General features: G+C 37.1%; 1 protein-coding gene across 1 annotated transcript; it reads right to left on the reverse strand.

Moving 5' to 3' along the window:
• Positions 1-15,295: 15,295 nt before the first annotated feature.
• LOC122054161 (glycine-rich cell wall structural protein 2-like) lies at positions 15,296-16,208 on the reverse strand. Its single transcript, XM_042615974.1, has one exon. It carries the CDS (start codon positions 16,163-16,165, stop codon positions 15,413-15,415), a length of 753 nt encoding a protein of 250 aa, XP_042471908.1. The 5' UTR covers positions 16,166-16,208; the 3' UTR covers positions 15,296-15,412.
• Between the last annotated feature and the right edge of the window lie 8,859 nt (positions 16,209-25,067).

The following is a 25,067-nucleotide window of genomic DNA, read 5'->3' on the forward strand; positions in this document are numbered from 1 at the left end:
CAATGGGTGCAGAATTAGATGTGTCTTTTACCTTAGCAAATACAGATTTTTATGAGAACAACAAACAGTTCCTTGGGAGCTTAGAATAATGCATTCCTTTTAAGTGCAGTTTTAGTTGTTCCATTGAATGCAGAATTCTACATTATAGCTTAGTTTTTCCCTTGCTTTGAGATGCACATGAATAGTTTAGAATCCGTATACTGCTCAAGTTTGAGTATACTATACTGCTCGTGCAATCTTAATATCAACTATTCACTTATAAGTATACTGCTCGTGTATCTTCCCTTGCTATCAACTGTTCACTTATACAGATTTTGATAAGTATATGCACGAGCAGATTTCATAAATTGAGCAGTATTTTATTTCTTTAGAATTTGTTTCATGTCAAGTTTAGTTTTAGTTTAACATGAACAACCTTGTTTTTATGATTTGGAGTTAGTTGTTGTGCTATTTTTCTAGCATTCTAGTATTTGGTTGCTTGGCATTTCAGTTGCTTAGTTCCTTAGCATTTCAATCTGAAATTTCAGAATTTCACGGCTTTCTTTTTAAGCATGAAAGTTTCATAAGTAAGCTTGAGTAACTTCTTATCCAAGAACAGCCTTATAGTTAGTGTTTCGGATATGGTTTCTTTGGTTTCCGGATTTTAGTTGTAGATTTGATAAGTGCATAGTTTTAGTTCATTAAGTATTAATTGCATCCTTTTCTTGTGTCCCACTTTGTTAGAATTAATCAGAATGTGCAGTTTTTAATTGCTATGGGTTGAGCATGATCAGTTTTCTTTATTACTAGATACACATGAGCAGTTTCTTTAGTTTTTATTTGCTATTTTAATAAGCATGAACAGCCATGTATTCTAGTGGGAAAATAAGAGTTCTATCAAATTCTTTTAGAAGCATTAACAAGTAAAAAGAAAGGAAAAGAAAAGAAAGAAAAGGCCAAGGCCTTAGGTAAATCCCAAAGTCAAGACTTTAGGGATTTTGGCACACAAGATGCTATTAAAATGCCAAGGCATTTAAAGAAGAAGTAATTAAGATAATAAGTATTTTACTTTTAAGAAGAGGCTAGTACCCGACTTCCAAGGTTGTCGTTAAACAAATCCAGGTGTCCAATTCCAAGGCCCTGGTAGACCAAGGTCTGCTCTTTTAGGATTGGCGGCTCGCTACCCCAACCTATTAGGGAACGCGCATAATTGGTACTAAGCCTGGGCCCAAGAGAAGTTGATTATTATTTTCAAGTATTAAAGTATAAATTTTAAACAAGTGAAATAAAAGAATAAGATTAGAGTAAAAGAAGTAAGTTTCACTTTGTTTTAAAGATCAGCAAGTTTAGTTTTCTTTTATGCTAGCAGCTTTTACATGTTTAGTTTCTTACATGTTATTTATTTGCTAGTTGATGAGCATGTTTAGCTTTATATGTTAGCATTCCAGTTAGTTTGCTTTCTTTATTAGTTTATGAGCATGAGTAGTTATACATGTTATCTTTCCTGTTAGTTGATTTCTTTGCTATTTATGAGCATGAGTAGCTTTACATATTAGCATTCAGTTTTAGCATGTTTTTATTTGTATACATGCATATCGAGTTTTTGTGAGTTAGATAGCGCTCACTAAGCTTTATGCTTATAGACTGCACTTTCTCCTACTGCAGATAAAGAAAAAGGAAAGCTAATATGAAGGAAGGCGACAAGGAGATGCAAGAGGGGTGTGTGATGTCTGCACTATGGAAGTTCTAGGGATCCTTGCGAATAAGATGAATTTATGATTTGTTCTTTGAGTTAATTAAGTTTTTATGTGTTAAGGAAATTTGATAACTGTTTATAAGGACACTTGATACTATGTTTGCTATTCAGTTGTGGTTGTGGATTAGTTTTCCTTTATTGTTGTTGAGTTAGATTTATTATACCGCGTGGTTGTTAGTTATGTGTTCCAGCCGCTTGTGGCTGAGTATATATACTGCATGTATTGTTGAATATGGTCACCGGTACAGGGGAGACTCTGTCGAAATTTTTCGGTAGAGTTTCCATGTGTTTTTTTAATCACACCGGTTAAGTAGAGTTAGTAGTTAGGTAACGGTCATCTTTAGAGAATAGTAGTAGTAAGAAGGGTGGTCTTTACAGTTGGTATCAGAGCAAGTCCCATTCTCCAGCATCACACACACATCAGCATCATCCTTGCCGTCTCCAAGTAAGAAAGTATTTAAATTCTTTCTTTATTCTGCTTTCCTTATTATTAACTGCAGTATAGAGTATTTATTTTTAAGTGCTTAAGTAAGATAGAAGTTTGTTTCTCTTTTATTCATATACCTAAGTTTGGTTAGGAAGGATAGAGAAGATAACAAGTCTCTTTCTTTGCATAATTAGATGGCAAGAAGAGAACATCCCCGTACTGTTCATACTGAGAACCAAGTTCAGGAGAACGAAGAGCCCAGAATCCCTGGGCCTATTCTCTCTGAAGTTGTTACTCAACTTCAGAGACAAGTAGCGAGCAGCAGCAAGTGATTGTCAATCTAATGGCCAATCAGAAGCCAGCTCCTCCCACTCCCCCAACCATTAATGTGGAGACTCCAGTGGTGACTGAAGTCCTATCAGTTGCCCTGGAAGTCGCCACAACACCTAGAAGACAAGAAGCATATCTCATCCAGTGGCTGAAGCTGAAACCAGAAAGCTTCTCAGAACGATCGAGCCCTGGGATGCCCAGGCTTGGTTCAAGACATTTGAGAGCACAATGGAGCTTCTTGACTGACCAGAAGTCGAGAAGGTTGATACCATTAAGTGTGCCTCTTTCTGCCTATCTGGAGATGCTTGTATGTAGTGGGAGCGAGTTAAGAGTAAGAGAGAAGTCAACTAGATGAGCTGAGTTGACTTTGAGATAGAGTTTTACTAAGAGTTCTTCCGCCAACGGATCACCAATAAATATTATGAGGTGGTTATAGAATTTAGATCAGGTGACTTACCAGTAGAAGAAGCGGTTAAAAGATTTAACAGGCTAGCTCACCTTTGCCTAGAGTTAGTAAGTACAGTGAAAGAACGAGTCAGACTGATGCTCCTAATGCTGAGACCAGAAATAACACCTAATGTGAGTAGTGAAACTCACCGCCCATAGAATGGTGAAGAGCTGGTCAGCAGGGCATTAGTGAGCACTATCTGAACATCATCAAGGCACAACAAATGCAACACAAGCCAGTCAAAATAGAAGACAAGACAGTGGGGAAACAGGGATCCCAATCAAGTAATCAGAACTGGAAGGATAAAGATAACAAGAAAGACCTAAGCAGGAGGAAGTTCTGGTAGTCTGTGAGTATCCAGAGGTATTCCCAGAAGAGCTACCTGGACTACCTCCCAACAGAGAAGTGGAGCCAATTTCAAAAGCTTCGTACCGAATTTCTCTAGCAGAGCTAAACGAGTTACAAGAACAACTTCAGGAGCTGCTTGACAAAGGCTTTATCCGCCCTAGTCATTCACCATGGGGAGCTCCTGTGTTGTTCGTCAAGAAGAAAGACGGATCTATGCGGATGTGCATAGATTATAGAGCTCTAAATCAAGTGACAATCAAGAACAAGTACCCCCTCCCCAGGATCGACGACCTATTTGATCAGTTGAGAGGGGCGACAGTATTCTCAAAGATAGACCTGCGCTCTGGGTACCATCAGCTAAAAGTGAAGGAAAGACACACCCAGAGCGGCTTCCGGGACCAGATCTGGACACTACGAGTTCGTAGTCATGCCTTTTGGTGTGACTAATGCACCTGCAGCTTTCATGGACACGATGAACAGAGTGTTCAGAGAATACCTTAACAAATTTGTCATTGTGTTCATCGACGACATTCTAATCTATTCCAGAACCCCAGAGGAGCATGACACGCATTTGAGGATAGTATTGCAGACTCTTCAGCAAAAGCAACTTTACGCTAAGTTCTCAAAGTGCGAGTTCGGTTAGATCGGTGGCATTTCTAGGTCACATAATTTCTAAAGAAGGCATTCAAGTGGATCCAAAGAAAATAGAAGCGATCAACAACTGGAGTAGACCCAAGAACGCCGGGAGATCGAAGCTTCCGGTTTAGCTGGGTACTACAGAAAATTTTTCGAATAGCCTCTCCACTAATGACCTTCACCGGAAAGAATAAGAAGTTTGAATGGTCGGATAAATGTGAGCAGAGTTTCCAAGAGCTCGAAGAGACCGTGCTCTATTCATTGTTCCGAAAGTGACAGGAGTTTGACATCTGGTGATGCTTCCAAGATGGGCTTAGGAGCTGTACTCATGCAGGAAGGAAAAGTGATAGCTTATGCTTCCAGACAACTCAAAGATTATGGAAAGAACTACCCCACTCATGATCTTGAACTGGCAATTGTGGTCTTTGCACTAAAACTCGGCGACATTATTTGTATGGCGTTCATGCAGAATTTCACAGACCATCGTAGTCTTAAGTACTTCTTCACTCGGAAGGACTTAAACATGAGGCAGTGAGGTAGTTGGTCAAAGATTATGACCGTGAAATCCTCTACCATCCGTGCAAAGCTAATAAAGTGGCGGATGCACTAAGCGGAAAAGTACATCCCGATGTCTTTGTCATCATTAGCCCTACCACTGCGGAAGGAGTTGTCGATTTTGGAATGGAAATTATTTATGGGCAACTCTCTACATTGACCTTAGAGTCAACCTTGCTTGAGGATATACTGAGAAAGCAAAGTGAAGATCCGGATATCCAAAAGATCAAGCAAGGGATACAAGAAGAAGGAAATTCGAGTTTCGAGTATCGACAGTGGAATTCTTTATCGGGAGCCGCCTTGTGTCCCCAATGATGAAGAGCCGAGAAAGAAAATTTTAGAAGAAGCTCATAGTACACCTTACTCCATGCATCCTGGTTCTACCAAGATGTATCAAGACGTGAAACAGAGATTCCGGTGGTGCGGACTCAAAGAGATGTAGCTAAATATGTCAGTACCTGCCTGACATGTCAAGCAGAACACCGTAAACCGGGAGGAGGTTACTCTCTTCCTATACAGTGGAAGTGGGAAGACATATCCATGGACTTCATAACTGGTCTTCCAAGAACCACAATTGGATATGATGCGATATGGGTGATAGTGGACAGATTGACCAAGTCTGCTCATTTTCTAGCCATCAAGGTGTCCCACTCTATAAAGCAGTTCAGTTGTATGTTAAAGAGGTGATCGGACTTCACGGAGTTCCTAAATCTATTGTTTCGATAGAGATGGGCGCTTCACCTCTCACTTTTGGGAGTGTATTCAGACTGCACTGGGCACCAAACTCAAGTTCAGCATAGCTGATGGACAAACAGAGCGAGTAAATCAGATTCTAGAGGATATGCTCGAGCTTGTGCACTAGATTTCAAAGGAAGTTGGTGCAAGTATCTATGCTTAGCTGAATTTGCTACAACAATAGCTATCAGGCCACCATCAAGATGGCACCTTATGAGGCCCTGTATGGTAGGAAGTGCAGATCACCCATTTGCTGGCAAGAAGCAGGTGAAAGAAGAGAGATGGAAGTGGGCATTCAGACAGAGGCGATAGATGAGACTACTCGGGCTATCCGGAAGATCAGACAGGCTCAGAGTAGACAGAAGAGTTATGCTGACACACGCCGTAGGCCGCTTGAATTCCAAGTAGGGGATTCAGTCTTTTTCAAGGTCGCTCCTATGAGGGGAGTGATGAGATTTGGCAAAAAGGGCAAATTAAGTCCTCGTTAGGTAGGGGCTTACCTGATCACAGAAAGGATTTGGAAAGTAGCTTACAAGCTGGATTTACCATAAGACATGTCAGCAATACACAATGTGTTTCATGTCTCCATGTTAAAGAAGTGCCTCCACGACCCTAGCCAAGTGATTGAGCCTCAGTCAGTGCAGATCCAAGAGGATCTTAGTTATGAGAGTAGACCTACACAGATAGTGGATAGAGCAGTCAAGAGACTAAGAAATAAAGAAGTGCCACTAGTGAAGGTTATCTGGCAGAACCAGAAGCACGAGGAAGTCACTTGGGAGCGGGAGGACAGTATGAGACAGAAGTATCCAGAGATATTCTAAGTTCGAGGACGAACTTTTTATAAGGTATGGGAAATTGTAACGACCCAATTTTCCTTATTTCAAGTTTTAAAAGTCCATAAAAATATTTGGAAATACTTTTAAAATATTCTAGAGATTTTTAGAAATTTTTAGAGTATTTTTACGTAATTTTTGGAGGTCGTTTAGTAGGGTTACAAAAAGAAAGAAGTTTTAAAAAAAAACGTTGAAGGTGAGATTCGAACCCACGACCTCGGGTCGGACTGACCCAAGCAAAACCGACCTAACCAGCTGGGCTACACGATTTTGTTAACCTTATATGGTGAGAATTAAGTTTATAGCATAGTTAATGATTAGGGAATAAATGGGGAAAAAGTGCGCGGCTGAGGGATCGAAGCTGCGATCTGTGGCTTCGGTTAAAAGCCGGCTGACCAACTGGGCTACGCAGGTTTTATTAATCAAATATGGAGAGAAATAGATTTAAGCTATAGCTGGAACGTTTAAAATAAATTGGAATAAAAGTGCACGGCAGAGGAATCGAAGCCCAAACCTTTGATTTGGTTAAAATTTGGCCAACCAACTGGGCTGCGCGTGATTTGTTAACTAAGTATGTAGCGAGATGTATTTAAGTTATTGTAAAGGGCAAAAATAAAATCTAGGTTATAAAGGGTTAAGTGTTTTCCCGTGACCTAATCCCATCTCTTCTCCCGTGCGTGCGCCGATTCTGCCGAGCGGAGGAAAAACGAAGCCAACTTCGTCTCCGACGGCCGGCCGAAGGGAATTTCCACGAGCTCTTGCGGAACCGAGCTCTCCTCGTCAAGGGGAACACGCGGAAAGGAAGGAATCACCGAGATCTTCATCTTCACCCGAAACCTAGAAGCTTTAGAGTTCTCTTCTTCGGTTGTAAGTCCAAGAATCGTCGGTGAGTTGCTACTCACCTGCAGTAGGATAGCTCCGAGATTTGTTTCCCTTGTTTCGGTTTTTTTTTGCTATGCCACGGTTCCGAGAGGAATCTGCTTATGTTGGTTTCGAATTTTGGTTGATGTTAGGGACCGTAGAACATATTCATAACGTTACTTGTTTTGTGTCAATCTGATGAAGCATGATTAGAGATTTCGGGTTGTATGGTGTTAGTTGCTGCCATGACTATTAATTCTGAATATTCTAGGGTGAATATGAAATCACCTCATTGTTGAGTAAGCTGGGTTTGTAATCTTGCTGTGCCAACCAGTTAGGTGTTAGGAAAGATGGGCATAAACAATTCCTTAAGCTTGTCATTCGGATTTGGGTTCGTGCCATGCAATGGGTGCAGAATTAGATGTGTCTTTTACCTTAGCAAATACAGATTTTTATGAGAACAACAAACAGTTCCTTGGGAGCTTAGAATAATGCATTCCTTTTAAGTGCAGTTTTAGTTGTTCCATTGAATGCAGAATTCTACATTATAGCTTAGTTTTTCCCTTGCTTTGAGATGCACATGAATAGTTTAGAATCCGTATACTGCTCAAGTTTGAGTATACTATACTGCTCGTGCAATCTTAATATCAACTATTCACTTATAAGTATACTGCTCGTGTATCTTCCCTTGCTATCAACTGTTCACTTATACAGATTTTGATAAGTATATGCACGAGCAGATTTCATAAATTGAGCAGTATTTTATTTCTTTAGAATTTGTTTCATGTCAAGTTTAGTTTTAGTTTAACATGAACAACCTTGTTTTTATGATTTGGAGTTAGTTGTTGTGCTATTTTTCTAGCATTCTAGTATTTGGTTGCTTGGCATTTCAGTTGCTTAGTTCCTTAGCATTTCAATCTGAAATTTCAGAATTTCACGGCTTTCTTTTTAAGCATGAAAGTTTCATAAGTAAGCTTGAGTAACTTCTTATCCAAGAACAGCCTTATAGTTAGTGTTTCGGATATGGTTTCTTTGGTTTCCGGATTTTAGTTGTAGATTTGATAAGTGCATAGTTTTAGTTCATTAAGTATTAATTGCATCCTTTTCTTGTGTCCCACTTTGTTAGAATTAATCAGAATGTGCAGTTTTTAATTGCTATGGGTTGAGCATGATCAGTTTTCTTTATTACTAGATACACATGAGCAGTTTCTTTAGTTTTTTATTTGCTATTTTAATAAGCATGAACAGCCATGTATTCTAGTGGGAAAATAAGAGTTCTATCAAATTCTTTTAGAAGCATTAACAAGTAAAAAGAAAGGAAAAGAAAAGAAAGAAAAGGCCAAGGCCTTAGGTAAATCCCAAAGTCAAGACTCTAGGGATTTTGGCACACAAGATGCTATTAAAATGCCAAGGCATTTAAAGAAGAAGTAATTAAGATAATAAGTATTTTACTTTTAAGAAGAGGCTAGTACCCGACTTCCAAGGTTGTCGTTAAACAAATCCAGGTGTCCAATTCCAAGGTCTTGGCCCTGGTAGACCAAGGTCTGCTCTTTTAGGATTGGCGGCTCGCTACCCCAACCTATTAGGGAACGCGCATGGTGGTACTAAGCCGGGCCCAAGAGAAGTTGATTATTATTTTCAAGTATTAAAGTATAAATTTTAAACAAGTGAAATAAAAGAATAAGATTAGAGTAAAAGAAGTAAGTTTCACTTTGTTTTAAAGATCAGCAAGTTTAGTTTTCTTTTATGCTAGCAGCTTTTACATGTTTAGTTTCTTACATGTTATTTATTTGCTAGTTGATGAGCATGTTTAGCTTTATATGTTAGCATTCCAGTTAGTTTGCTTTCTTTATTAGTTTATGAGCATGAGTAGTTATACATGTTATCTTTCCTGTTAGTTGATTTCTTTGCTATTTATGAGCATGAGTAGCTTTACATATTAGCATTCAGTTTTAGCATGTTTTTATTTGTATACATGCATATCGAGTTTTTGTGAGTTAGATAGCGCTCACTAAGCTTTATGCTTATAGACTGCACTTTCTCCTACTGCAAATAAAGAAAAAGGAAAGCTAATATGAAGGAAGGCGACAAGGAGATGCAAGAGCGGTGTGTAATGTCTGCACTATGGAAGTTCTAGGGATCCTTGCGAATAAGATGAATTTATGATTTGTTCTTTGAGTTAATTAAGTTTTTATGTGTTAAGGAAATTTGATAACTGTTTATAAGGACACTTGATACTATGTTTGCTATTCAGTTGTGGTTGTGGATTAGTTTTCCTTTATTGTTGCTGAGTTAGATTTATTATACTGCGTGGTTGTTAGTTATGTGTTCCAGCCGCTTGTGGCTGAGTATATATACTGCATGTATTGTTGAATATGGTCACCGGTACAGGGGAGACTCTGTCGAAATTTTTCGGTAGAGTTTCCATGTGTTTTTTTAATCACACCGGTTAAGTAGAGTTAGTAGTTAGGTAACGGTCATCTTTAGAGAATAGTAGTAGTAAGAAGGGTGGTCTTTACAATTCATTTCCAAAAGGTCTAATCTCGCTGCTACTCCATCCTTTGTTTTTCCTGGAATATCAAGTAACGTTCCGATAAGACTTTCACAAATATTCTTTTCAATGTGCATCACATCAAGAACATGTCGAATGTATAGATGTTTCCAATACTGAAGTTCAAAGAAAATTGATTTTTTTTTCCAGCATGATTTTACATCATCATTCGACTGAGACTTTCTACTCATTTTTCCCCAATGACAATTAATTCTTTCAACTCTTTCAAAAACTTCATCGCCACTTAATGGTTTTGGAGCAGGGTTAAATTCTTGGTTCCCATTAAATGCCTTCCGTTGCCTTCGATAAGGATGAGTTGCAGGTAGAAACCTTCTATGACCTGTATAAGACATTTTCCTACTATGCTTCAACCTTGTTGAATAGGTATCTTCACCACAAATAGGACATGCATGATATCCTTTCACAATGCATCCTGACATGTTCCCATATGCAGGAAAATCATTGATCGTCCATAATAAGATAGCCCTAAGCATAAAAGTTTCTTGGCGATATGCATCATATGCTTCGACACCTATATCCCATAAGCATTTTAAGTCATCAATTAGAGGTGCTAAGTAAACATCAATATCATTTCCCGGCTGTTTGGGACCAGAAATTAACAATGTGAGCATCATAAATTTTCTCTTCATACACAACCATGGAGGAAGATTATAAGTAATCATTAAAACTGGCCAATAACTATATGCAGAACTCATTAAACCATGAGGATTCATCCCATCAGCTGATATAGCCAATCTGAGATTTCTTGCCTCAATACCAAAATCTGGCCATTTGCGATCAACTATTTTCCAATAAGGTGTATCAGCTGGATGGCGTAAATATCCATCACAAAGTCTTTTTTCGGCATGCCAAGTCAACTCCTTAGATATCTCTTTATTCCGAAACATTCTTTGAAATCTTGGAATAGGGGGGAAGTATCACAAAACCTTGGCAGGAATTCCTTCATTTATCATATTTTTTTTTCCCAACTTCCACCTTGACATCCCGCAAGTAGGGCAATTAGTTAAATCCTCATACTCCTTCCGGTATAAGATACAATCATTAGGACAAGCGTGAATTTTTACATAATCCATCTCTAATGCAGATAAGCTTTTCTTTGCATCATACAGAGATAAAGGCAATTTATTGTCATCTGGAAGTATTTCTCCTAACAAACTGAGTAGGTCAGTGAAACTTTTATCACTCCAACTATATTTGGCCTTCAAGTTGAATAATTTCACAATTGCAGATAACCTTGTAAATTTAGTGCATCCCGGATATAAAGGTGTCTCGGCATCTTCAAGAAGCTTATTGAATTTGGTTGGATTCTCAGCATAACTATCATATGCATCATGAACCATATTTATTGGTTCCTCACGAACATATTCATTTGGCCCTACTTAGGGATGGCAACGGGGCGGGGCGGGGCCGGGTTTGCCATTCCCATCCCCGCCCCGTTTTCATTTTTTCGGGTTCGGGGATTCCCCGAACCCGAACCCACGGGTTCGGGGATTCCCCATCCCCGCCCCATTTCTAAATTAATTTATATTATTATTATTATTATTTAATAATAATTATTAATAATAATATTAATATTAATATCAATATCAATAATATTATTATTAATAATATTTTCAAAAATTTTAATATTAATATTAACACTATTAATAATATTTTTTTAAAAAAATCATATTAGTATTTATTAATATTAATAATAATAATATTCGGGGCGGGTTCGGGGATGGGGATAGTATTCCCATACCCGCCCCATACCCGCCCCATCCCCGAAAAATCGGGGATCCCCATCCCCATTTCGGGTTTTCCCCGCGGGGCCCCAAACCCGCGGGGAAAATTGCCATCCCTAGCCCTACTTGGTCACTTTCATTTTGTGAAATCCCTATCGTAGATCTTTCGCCGTGCCATATCCATGTATGATATGTCATATCTATACCATTACAATACAGATGTGCCCTGATAGTTTGTATATTTTTCTTCTTTAGATTGTCACATTTTGCACATGGGCAAGATATTCCCATATTCGGATCATTAGTGTTTTCCATTGCAAATTGCAAGAAAGACTCAACTCCATTCTCATATTCACGTGATAGTCTATCCTTTGACATCCAATCTTTGTCCATTCTTTATAACTAATCAATCAACAATGAGCTAATACCTAAAAATATTAACACAAACAATAGTGTGAAACTATAACAAAATATTTAAACAATTAATCAAAATTGTATTTCTACCTGAAAATTTTTGACCATACAGGTTTCTCATCAAAATGCAATCCCAATAGCAAATTTCTCACTTGGGGAGATAACCTAGTTATCTATATTATCCATATGTACATGTTTGTTAGAGTCTACGTATAGGTAGTTAGGTACTTTTGCCTTGGTATAAATTGTAGAGTCATATAATATTGGAGCATTCACCAAAACATATTCTCTATTGAAACATGTTAACCTTTAGTTGAAAAATGAAACCATTCCACGAAAATGCTTGAATTATAACTTATAATAAGCAACTTTGTTTCTTTAGCACTTGAGAATCTGCAACTTCCTCAAAGGGACATCAACATAAGCAACTCAATGCAATAGTGCATGATGTATTAAATCATACTTAAGTCATTAAGCTCTTAGAAGGCAAGTGACATAAATATAACAATAGTAGTTGATATAAATTCAACAAACTGAGTAGACACAAGTCACTGCCCAGAATTAAGATGAGATCATGCAGAACACAAGTTTTAGATACAATAAAAATGAGAGATATTCTCTGCGCATTAAGGGTACACAATAAAAATAATAGTAGAATAACACTAGAGATTGATTAATTTCAAGCTGCACATTATACCTGACGACAAAGAAAGGCTGGAATGTGAATAATATCTGCAACTTGGCCAACAGCTTCACACTGAATTTGAGAAAAAAGGATAGCATGTTATATGCTTCATGCTATTTTTAAGGATTAATACCTACTGCCAAAGTCTATAGCTAAACGTTTAAAAATTCCAGATTAAATCATGAGAAAATACAATCAGGGGAGGGGGAAAATTGATGCAGTATGAATCCGGCAAAATGGCTAGTTCGGAAAATAATCAAAAATAAACAAAATCTTATTCTAGAGGATGGAAGAAATTTTACCTTTCTTTCTTCCGTTCCTCCTACTCTCGAATCTGCTCTGCGAGGAAGGAACTAAGATCGAAGGGTTCAGAGGAGTTGAGGAGCCGTGAGAAGATTAGGAAGGGTAAGCTGACTTTGATTGAGGAGATGGGGAAATGCGAGATTAGGGATCTCGACTTGGAGGAGTTGGGCCGGCGTGAGGAGTTTTGCGTGAGGAGTTTGGGTCGAGATTAGGGTTCAGAGGAGATCACGCGGCAAGGAGAGGAGAAGGCGCTCGTGGAGAGGAGAAGGCGCTCGTGGAGAGGAGTGGAGAGGAGAAGGCGCTCGTGGAGAGGAGAAGGAGGGGAGAGGAGAAGGAGAGGAGAAGGCACTCGTGGAGAGGAGTGGAGAGGAGAACTCGTGGAGAGGAGTGGTGAGGAGAAGGCGCGCGCGCGTTGAGGGTTTAGAGTTTAGCAAAGCGAGGGCTGCGAATTTATTTTAAGTGAGTTTAGGGGAAACATACACAACACTTTAAAAAACGTTTTTTAAAAAAATGTTGTCTTTGACCATAAACAACAACACTAAAGACAACACTTCATTAAAAATCGTTGTCTTTAGTAAAAAGTAAATACCATAGACAACGCTTTTCACTAAAAGCGTTGTAAAACAAAGAACAACAACGTTTTTATTAAAAAGCGTTGTCTATTGAGTGTTGTTGAATGCAAAAATTCTTGTAGTGAATAACGATTTGATAGCCAGATGGAAATTCATAAGCATATTTCAAACTCTCAGCGTCGCCCCCGTCGAACCTAGACTCAGTGGAAGTATACCAGAGCCCAGGGATGGAGGCGGGGGGCTGGGAGGAGCTTGCCATTGAAAACAAGGAGGAGGACGAAGAACAGCGAAAAGATTTGACTGTGAAAGATGAAGAGACTTTGAGGAAGGATCGTTGGAGATGCAGAAGAAGCGAAACTTCGCCGGGAAGCTCAAAGATGAGGGCACGCGATGTGAGGAAGACGACGACGCACGCGAGTTTTATAAACCTCGCGACCAACGATCCTGGACCATCTGATCCAAGGTTGCCAAAAAACTAGGCGGAGATCCAACCATTGAATTTGAAAAGGTGCATGTCACGTCGCCAGCGGATATCCACTTGTCATGTCAAATGTGCGGTGGCAGAAAGGAGGACACGTCGCGCTCAATCACCGGACGACATTAATGAGACTTAATTAAAAGGTATGGTTGTGTGCTTGGCCATAATGATCTGAGATTTGCAAAGCCTCCAAGAAATTTGGATGACGTCAGGGCGCTCGCACAAGGAGCGCAAGAAAAAGATTTTTCTCCAAGTGTTGCCGCACATTGCCCAAGCGGCACAGGTAAGAAATTATCACATAGCCGAACGCCCGAAGCACAGTTCACTTCAAAGGACAAGCCAAGCAGCGTTTATATACCCAGTCGGGCCATGCGAAGCCGAACGACAAAGGCGTGGAAGCCATTGAAGACTCTACTGGTCCAATTAGTCGTACTTGCAGCCTCCTTTGACTAGACTTGAGGGAGAGGCTTGTGATACGACGATGGAGGGAGGCCTACCTAGCACAAGGTCAACTGTCAAGGTGGAGGTCAAAGTCAAGATGGTCAACACCAAGTGTCAAAGGGCCAAACGGATGACAAATGCAATGGTCGGTCGGGCGGTCAGGCCCCGACCAGCAGGAGATGGGTTTGATCCGATTCCCATTCCAGCTCGGAATTATACACAAGATAGCCGACACTCAATACAGAGCAACAGGATGTCAAGAGAGACCGCATAGCTAGTTTGAACAGGGGAAGATATGATACTACACAATCACCGTATAGAAGAACCACTGAGGTCGACATAGCGAAGGAGTCCCGACCGAGCGGGTACCCCGCTTGGCCAAGCAGCGGGACCTGGCCATGGACGGAGCGGAGTCCTAGTCGAGTGGCTACCTCGCTTGGCCAAGCAGCGGGACTACTGTAGTATCTCTCGACATCCTTTTGGGAGATAGTGTCGCTGACACGAGGCATAATCGACAGGTGGATCGTACGGCAGAAGCTTTTACTGTCGCGTTAGATATATACATGCTCTGTTAAGGTATGATGTCAGAGGAACTTTCCTGACACAATCCTTTCATGGGACACATGGGAGAGCGTGCTCATGCCTCAAAAAGCGCGTACGCTGCCCACCAGGACTCTATATAAAGGGTTGCCCATCATCAGCGGAGATACACGTTATCTACTGTTTGCGCATAGTTATATTGTTGCTCTGCATTTCTCCACATTCCAGTGACTGACTTGAGCGTCAAAGGGTCAACGCCGGGACCGCTTCCCTGGCCCGGCATTGACATCATTTGTTTTATAGAGCAGAGTGAAGTTCACGTTCGGTCTGCAAAATCGTCACTTCATAACTTTCCAACTTCACGCTTTCGGACAGGATCGACAACATTGAAAATTCATATAAAAATTTATTAAAATTAAAAAAACTTGTTATATTTGTTAAAACATTAAATTTCTTGAAAGATTTCGTAATTATTCCTTTAAATGATACATACAATTTTTTTTGAAAAAAAAAAAACACTGCGGCGGCTGTGTGGCAATTGAGGTGCACGTCTAACGTGTCAAGTAGCTAATGGGCGGCTTTCACTTTTTTTTCTTATATAAATACTAAATTTTTCACTAAGAAGAACGTAACGACATGCATAATTAAGCATCCTCCCTAATTATAAGTAGCAAAATAGCTTTCATTTATTCATTATGCGGTAGCGCTGCTGGTACAGCACGAACAACCATGTCTTGTATGATTATACCCGTATAATACATAGAAAGCTAGTCATCTAATTATGGCCATTTCCACCACCACTGCCGTAACCAGACCCAGACCCGTAGCCGGAGCCGGAGCCGGAGCCAGTGCCCCCACCTGATCCCTCACCACCGCCGCCTCCACCGCCGCCGCCACGACCGTAGCCACCACCATGTGCACCACCCGCGCCGGAGCCAGATCCAGATCCAGATCCATACCCCTGACCGGACCCGGATCCCGACCCAACACCACCGCCCTCTCCTCCGCCTCCGCCCTTTCCGTATCCTCCAGCATTACCAGCTCCACCACCCGCACCGTAACCCGATCCAGACCCTTGCCCGTAACCAGACCCAGAGCCTACACCTCCCCCTTCTCCCCCACCGCCACCGCCTCCGCTGCCGCCGCCGCCACCGCCTCCTTTCCCATACCCTCCGGCGCTTCCTCCTCCAGCGCCCTCACCATATCCTGAACCATAACCGCTGCCGGACCCAGAGCCAGAACCGCCTCCGCCTCCTTCTCCTCCGCCACCGCCTCCTCCTCCTCCTCTACCGTACCCTCCGGCACTCCCTCCACCAGCACCCTCACCATATCCAAAGCCAGAACCGGAGCCATATCCAGAACCACTGCCAGAGCCTCCACCTCCGCCTCCGCCTCCGCCTCCTCCTCCACCTCCGCCACCGCCTCCTGCGGCAGCCCCGGTGAGCGATCTAGCTGCGAACGCAAGCTGGAAGCTCACAAGGGCGATGAAGGCAACAGCCCAAAGCTTAACGCGAGCTCTATTAGCCATTTCAGCTGCACACTACTAGCTATGTTAAGGAAGCACGAGCTGGTGTGGTGATGAAGCAGGGGAGGGAAGGAGGGGTATTTATAGGGCATCCGCTCCCTTCGTGGCTAACTAGTCACCAAAGTCGAGGTCGCACTCCAGGAGTGTGAAACTGGGACTTGCAACCACAAAGTGGCAAAGTCAAATTAAATGGCCGCGACTGTTCCACACTTAGTTTCAATCACTGTCAAATATTCCATCCACCATGCAACTTGATCATCATCTTTATCATTATGTTAACAAAATGAAGATTGACAATAAATTATGCAAGGTTGACACCAGTCACTGAGATACTCTGTACTCATATACACTAAACTATGCTTCCCCTGTCAACACACACCCCCTCCACCTCCCCTCTCTCTCCCTGTCAAAAGATGCATATAGCCTTCTTTATTTTTTTTGTTTTTTTTTATTTCATTTAATTCTCATTTAGTTTTAATTTTTTTAATTAATTTTATTTAAAAATAACTCTCATACAATTATATTTTTAATTTTATTTAGTTTTATTTTTTAAATAATTTAATTTATTATTTTTTATCAATACTTTATTTTTCAATTTTATATAAATTTTATTTAATTTTTATTTTTTAATTAATTTAATTTATTATTTTTTTCATAATACTTATATTTTTCAATTGATTTTTTTAATTTTTAATTTTTTATTAATTTTTTTAATCAATTTCTTTATCAATTTTATTTTTTTCAATAATTTTTTTATATGTTTATAATCTTTTATTTATTTTTAGTTTATATTTAAAATTAAAAAAAATACTACCAATTAATAATGAACACATTCATAACTTAGGAACAAGCATATTTTTTTTCCAAATGAAGAGTACATGTAATAATACAAAAAAAACATAAAAACATATAAAAATAGAAATTTTAATCAATATTGCCTCCAAATTCTGCTTCCGATGCATTTGGTGGTGGTGCACCTATTACTTCGTACCACAAATGAGTGCGTGTCCTGTAACGAGTGACCCATCCTTTAGCTTCATACGATGAATGTTGCCACCACCAGGTTGGAATGGGTGGTACAGGATAATGAGGATATAAGAAAACTTGTACGAAGTGATTGCCAATATGAGCAATAGCTATTTCTCGACGCTCTTGGTTTGGAACTGGAGGAGTTCTTAATGGCAAGTGAGTAAAACAACTCCCAATATTCTCACCAAATGTATGAAGTACAAGATTGTACCTTGATGCGATGACAATTCCCAAAGGCATATCGTCCATCCAATATATTTCTGGTGCCCGCTGCTCGAAATAATTCAATGATAATAATAGATTGGTTACCAAATTTGGATCTGGATAAAGTTGATCATATAGATCCTTATTTTGTTGAATCTCTTCTATAAGCTCAAATCGTACTTGAACCCAACCTTCTTCACCATACCCAATTAGTGCAGCTATTGCCCTGAATCCACAATGACCATCAGGTTGAACATCAACAGTGTGAGAAATATAACGCTGCAGAGGCACAGGTAATTTCTCAATATAAGTATCACGGATGGGTGGAACTGGAGAGTGATCATGGGTCGTTTGAATATTGCAAACCTTCGACCCTCTTCCACGCCTTCCTCTCCCTTGAGATGTTGCAATCGGTTGAGAGACCCTAGATCCTGAAGTGGATGCTTCTCCGAAAGAAGATATGCGGCGTCCGCTTTGCTCATCTCTACCCGTAGGTCGACCTCTATGTTCTGTGTTGTATGAAGGAGCTCGCAATGTACTTTAAGGTGGATCAATCATATCAAGAAACTTGTTTATCATATACTCTCGCATATATAGATCCATCCCATCTAATATCTCAACAACGTGGGATGTCCTATTAGGTTATGCTCCCTCGTCATTAAACTGATGTGCGTGCATTGACAATCTCCTCCAATGAGCGTTGATACTCTGAAGCGGAATTGGAATGGAAAAGTACTGGTAATGTGCAAGATCATGCTCGCATGGCAATCCGTATATAATTTTGATAGCACAGTTGCATCTGCCGGATAGCTGATGAGATGTTTCCTCAATACATTTTAGCTGACCAGAAATCAACTCCATTGCCTCTAATGAAATCCGACACCTTATTTGACTGAAAATGTCATCATGTAAATGTTGATGGCGTGGAATGTTCAGAGATTTTTTGAACGACTTCTTAATATCCCCGAACTGAATTCTCAACATCTTATGTATTTTTTCAAAAGATGTCTGTAGGGATGACATGGTATCTCCCAAATATAACTTCAATCTCGCATGTGCAGATTCTGTCCTGTAATCAAAACAATGCATTATGTTTAAATACTAAAAAGAATTGAAATACTACAATAATGAACAAAATTTAAATAATAAAACTATAAAATGACTATACCTTTGATTTGAATTGCTCCCGAGGTGCATACATGTATCAACCCATGCTGAAACAAACCGCTCTTTGTAAGGGTGTAACCATGTATCCCAAAGATAATTTAGAACACCCTCGAATCGTTGATACTCTTTGCGCATGACATCCCACTTATGCTGATAAGACCATTGTGTCGATGAATTAATGAGTGAGTGCCATGATGCATAAAAATGTTGCCACTCCAGACCAAGCATAGGGGCGCATTTCTTCATTACGCACTGGTTTATTTGCCAAATACAAAGGATGTGACGTGCATTGGGAAAACATGTTTCAATTGCATTAATAAGCGATAAATCCCGATCTGAAACAAATACCAATGGCAACGATGCCTTCTTTTCAACCATCCACTTCTTTAATGTACCTAATGCCCATGTCAGTTGCTCTGTCTTCTCATTACTAAGATATGCAAACATAAGTGAGTAAGTTCGCATTGTGGATGTGATACCCACAACCTCCAATAGTGGTATCCGATACTCATTGGTCTTGTATGTGGCATCAATGATCAACACAGATGAAAAGTTGACAGACAACTCTAGACTTTTTGGATGAACCCAAATAATATCTGTGATTTCGTTGGTGTCTGGATTTGTATGATATTTATGGAGGTATTCTTTCTTGATTAATTGGTCCAAGACATACTGAATAGAATTTAGACCACCCCGTTTAGCGGATTTATTTGTGAAAATAGCATTATAAATGCTTTTGATCCCCATAGTGTTTGATGGGTCTCTTTCCTTCAAAATACTAAGAATTTCACGAGGTGTGGTGCTGTTGGCCATGTCAAGCACAAATTCTTTTTCTTTTGGTTTTAACATACTCGGGTACTCATATCCATCAATATATTCTGCTAATTGATGATTATGAAAACCACAAACAACCCTTAAACCCCACATCACACCATCTGGAGGTATTGGTATACCTCGCAGCTCAAATAGGCATTCACATTTTTTAGTCCCAGTATTTCTTTTTAAGGATTGCCCATCAACTAGATATCGTGGCGGTTTATACTTTCCACCTCTTTCACACATAAGATGGCACTTTGGTAGCTTACCACCTTTTAAATTAGCAGAATTTTTAATAACCACTACAATATCATTCTTCAAACCAACTGTCTTTACCCAATTTATCATATCTTCTCTACTTTTAAATATCTATATAAAAAAAATATAATAAAGATGTATAAGTATGACATTATCAATCTTAATATAATTTCTCTACTTATAAAATAAATAATCAATATACATAAAACAATGATAATAACTAACCTGATCTGTGGTAAATTCGATTGTATAATCGCGACTGTTGTTGGAGATATCTTGACTAGGAACATCATTCTCAATTGACCAACTATCTGAAAATAAACCCAAATAGTTATCCATATTTTCAAGAAGAGAGAAGGAGAAGGTGAGAGGGAGATAGCAGTGAAGGGAGGTGTGAATGAAGAGTGACTAAAAATGAAGTGTGAGAGGAGGATTTAAAGGGAGATGTTTTGACACGTGTCAAGAGTTGAAGGGTGGGTAATTTAAGGGGAGAGGAGGTTCTTGTTGGTGCGGGTAGCACTAACGGTCTAACCTAGGTTTTGATGAATGACAAATAGGTTAAGTTAGTTTTGTTGTTGTCTGACACTTTGATCGAGTGTGCAGGATAAGTCCAGACAGGTCGACGGGCTGACCGGATGTCTGGCACGAAGTCCAGCTAGGTCGACGGGCTGACCGAATAGCTGGCAAGAAGTCCAAGCGGGTCGACGGGCTGACCGGACGTTTGGCAAGAAGTCCAGCTAGGTCGACGGGCTGACCGGATAGCTGGCAAGAAGTCGAGACGGGTCGAAGGGCTGACCGGACGTCTGGCAGGTAAGTGAGGTAAGTCACTAGAGGGGAGTGACTGCGAGGACGCGTTCCCGGGAAGGGAACATTAGGCGTCGATCCAGCTTAGATCCATTTCGGATGTCTAAGTCGAGATCGTGACTAGATTCCGATCTCGGAAAGACGGAATCTAAGTCATACTATTTGTGCTAATTCATAAATGTGCTAACAATCTATTTTGCAGGATATATATTGCCTCGGACTAACTTTGTTTTGCAGGAAAAGGGAGTTTTCTGGAACAAGGTGGTCCGGGCGCCCGGAAAGCAAATTATATCCAGGCCAAGTCGTCACCACGTGGAGCATCTCGGTTTGAGCAGCTACGTCACATTCCAGGCGCCCGGAAGGAATCCAGGCGCTCGGAGCAACATATAAAAGAAGCCCCAGGCAGGAGCTTCATAATTATCTTTCACATCTGAGAACTCTGAGATTACTCGCTCTGCTGCTCTGCGCTCCAACGACGCTCACAAAGCTCCGACGACACGTTCCCGCTCTTTTAAATTCCTTGTCTGTCGGTACAGCTTTGTTTTTCTTTTCATTAGCATCTTTTTGTACTTAAATTGTAATTATCCGAATTGCTAGTGAATTGCCCAACGAAAGTACTCAAGGAGTACGGGCCTTCGAGTAGGAGTCGTCACAGGCTCCGAACGAAGTAAAAAACCCTGTGTCTACTTTACTTTTCCGCTGCGCTTATACTCGATATTTTCGAATCGATATTCACCCCCCCTCTATCGAATCTAACGGTCCTACAAGTGGTATCAGAGCGGGTACCGCTCTGATTTGGTGCAACCACCAATCAAGCAAAGGGGGGTCGTTTTAAAGAAAAAAATTAGATATTGTTTGCCTTTTAAATAAAACCTTACGCCTTTCGTTTTTTCCCTCCAAAACCGTTTTTGAAAAACACATCATCATCTTTTCACCGTTGCTTAGTATTGAGAAAATATTACATTTTCAAAATTTTGGAATAATATTTTTTTATTAATATTTTATTATTTTTTGAAATTAGTGCAATATTATATTCCTTTTCCAGCACTGCTAATCCAAGACCAAGTCTTGGGATTTTTTTGTTTATTTCTCTTATCGGGAAATTATGACTCTTCTAGAAGGACGGAACCCCTGCGAACCATCACCATACGATCATGAAGACTTCAACTACTGGAAGCGATTAATGGAATGCTTCTTAGGAAGCGTAGACATCGATTATATGCTAATTTTGAGGAAACCTTCTCAAAACTCGGAACTGAACAAAAAGGTAGGTAACATTATTTGTAATGTTTTACCTAACAATATTTTATGCAGATTAGAAAAGTACAAGAATGCATATGAGCTGTGAACCCAGTTGATCAAGCTTCACGAGACGCCGATGGAGCTAGAAGATCAAGTTAAAGTCAAATATGAACTCGAGTCAAATCCAACGGAGAAGCCTACTGAATTAGGGGTTGCGCTCAAGGTTAGTAATATTTACCAAAATACCCCTGCTAATAGTAGTTTAAATAATCAGCATGATGATAGGTATGAAATTAGTCCAAGTATGGTGCATGATAATCTAGATTTAGATGATTTAGATTCAAAATCACAAAATAATCTAGACTCTGATCAAGTCAATCAAGACTCTGATCAATTTGGCATCAACCTTGACTTGGTCAAACAGAACAATGACCAAATCAATTCAAATAATTTAATCAATTCAGAAAATTTAAAACTAGGTGAGCATTTAGACATAAATAAGTCAAACATTAAAATAAATTTGAATTTAAATGCTAAAAATGAGAAAATGGATAAAATCAATAAATACCTTGATAAAATATTTAGTAATCAAGATAAAATCAGTCTAGAAAATGCTATCCAAAACCAAGATAATTTAATTAATAAAAAATTAAACTTTAAAGATAAAACTAATCTAATAAATTCAATTAACCATATCAATTTAAAAGGCAAAGAAAATGTAAGGATAAAATCAAACACTTTGATAAAATCAAAATGGAATTTAACAAACTTAAAATTAAATGTTAAAGATAACATATTAAAAAAAATAATCTAGAAATTTCAAAATTAACAATTAATAAAAAGCTAAAAGATAAACCGTTAAGAAAATATAATTCAAACAGTTTAGTTAATTCAAAAATAAATAAAAACTTAAACTTTAAAAATAAGCTATTAAAGAAAGATAATTTGACCAATTTAATTAATTCAAAATTAAAAACTTAAATTTAAATTACAAATTAAACATTAAAACTTAACTAAAACCAACTCTAATTATACAAAAATCTTAAATTAAAGACTAATGATTCAAGGGGAGACTCCAGAATAGCTGGCACCTCCAAAACTAACTTACCCGACAGGGTAACCCAAACAAACTAACCCGGCATGGTGATTAGGATTAGTTAAAAAGAGACCACGTCTAACTTGAATCCTGGTACTGGTGAAGTTTTTGGATGATAATACGTTAGGGAAGCTTGGGCATCGCATGTCTAGAAAGATATGGCTTCGATCTGGTGCATTTGGCCAAGTGGAACTGACCGAAGCTACCCTTAAATGGATCCTAACTAGTTAGACAAAGGTTTAGTACTAAGCTCCGTGGATAGGACTATTCGAAAAACCTCGAAAGGTTGGTTACTTCAATGATGTCCAAGTGATTCACCAAGCTTAGAAGTTTATCCGAAGAATGTCTATTTGTTAAGACCAAAGCTAAACCTGAATCTAACACAAGTTAAACCAAACTCTATAATTAAATCTAATTCATCTCACAAAATTATAGGATTCCCTGATTGAAAACTTAGATCGGGTGAGATGACTAAGGATCAAAACAAAATTTCAAATTAAATTAAATTAAATTTCAAATTAAATTAATTTAATTAAATTTCGAATTAAGTTAATTAAATTAAATTTCGGATTAAGTTAATTAAATTAAATTTCAAATCAAATTAATTAAATTAAATTTTGAATTAAATTAATTAAATTAAACTTCGAATTAAATAACTAACAAGAACTACAATTAATTTATTTTAAAATTAAATTAACTTTAAAAATTATTTTAAAATTAAATTAACTTTAAAAATTACTTTAAAAATTAAATTAACTTTAAAAATATTTTTTAAAATTAAATTAACTTTAAAAATTATTTTAATTAAATTAACTTTAAAAATTATTTTAAAATTAAATTAACTTTAAAATTTTATTTTAAAATTAAATTAACTTTAAAAATTATTTTAAAATTAAATTAACTTTAAAAATTATTTTAAAATTAAATTACCTTTAAAATTAAATTAATTTTTTTTTTTAAATTAACTTTAAAAATTATTTTAAAAAATAAATTAACTTTAAAAATTATTTTAAACTTAAAAATATTTTAAAAATTTTATATTTAACTTAAAAATTTAACTATAAAAATTTTATTCTAAACTTAAAAACTATTTTAAAAATTCTTTAAAAACTATTTAAAAAAAAAATTCTTTAAAAACTATTTTAAAAATTCTTTAAAAACTCTTTTAAAAATTCTTTAAAATTTTTTTAAAAAAATTCTTTAAAAATTATTTTAAAAATTGTTTAAAAACTATTTTAAAAATTCTTTAAAAACAATTTTAAAAAAAAAATTCTTTAAAAACTATTTTAAAAAAATTCTTTAAAAACAATTTTAAAATTTCTTTAAAAACTATTTTAAAAAATTCTTTAAAAACTATTTTAAAAATTCTTTTAAAACTATTTTAAAAATTCTTTAAAAACTCTTTTAAAAATTCTTTTAAAACTATTTTAAAATTTTTTTAAAAACTCTTTTAAAAATTCTTTAAAAACACTTTTAAAAATTCTTTGAAAATTCTTTTAAAAAATTCTTTAAATATTATTTTAAAAATTGTTTAAAAACTATTTTAAAAATTCTTTAAAAACTATTTTAAAAATTATTTTAAAACTATTTTAAAAAAAATTCTTTAAAAACTATTTTAAAAACTTTTTAAAAACTATTTTAAAAAATTCTTTAAAAACTATTTTAAAAAATTCTTTAAAAACTATTTTAAAAATTCTTTAAAAACTATTTTAAAAATTCTTTTAAAAATTATTTAAAAACTATTTTAAATAATTCTTTAAAAACTATTTTAAAAATTATTTAAAAACTATTTTAAAAATTCTTTAAAAATTCTTTTAAAAAATTCTTTAAAAATTATTTTAAAAATTGTTTAAAAACTATTTTAAAAATTCTTTAAAAACTCTTTTAATTAAAAACTATTTTAAAAATTCTTTAAAAACTATTTTAAAAATTCTTTAAAAACTCTTTTAAAAATTCTTTAAAAACTATCTTAAAAATTCTTTAAAAACTATTTTAAAAATTCTTTAAAAACTCTTTTAAAAATTCTTTAAAAATTATTTTAAAAATTATTTTAAAAAAACTATTTTAAAAATTCTTTAAAAACTATTTTAAAATTCTTTTAAAACAAAAAAAAATCCATTTAAAAAAATCATTTAAAAACTCATTTAAAAATTGCTTTAAAAATCTTTTAAAAAATTATTTTAAAAAAAAACTCATTTAAAAATTTATTTATAAACTCATTTAAAAATTGTGTTAAAAAATTCATTTAAAAATAATTTAAAAAATTATTTTTACTTAAAAATTATTTAA

This window comes from Zingiber officinale, chromosome 3A (genome assembly GCF_018446385.1).
Source record: "Zingiber officinale cultivar Zhangliang chromosome 3A, Zo_v1.1, whole genome shotgun sequence".
In the NCBI taxonomy this organism is placed as follows: domain Eukaryota; kingdom Viridiplantae; phylum Streptophyta; class Magnoliopsida; order Zingiberales; family Zingiberaceae; genus Zingiber; species Zingiber officinale.

Bases quoted from the DNA above. Each gene is read 5' to 3' on its own strand.
- LOC122054161 (XM_042615974.1), bottom strand. From the start codon at position 16,165: ATGGCTAATAGAGCTCGCGTTAAGCTTTGGGCTGTTGCCTTCATCGCC.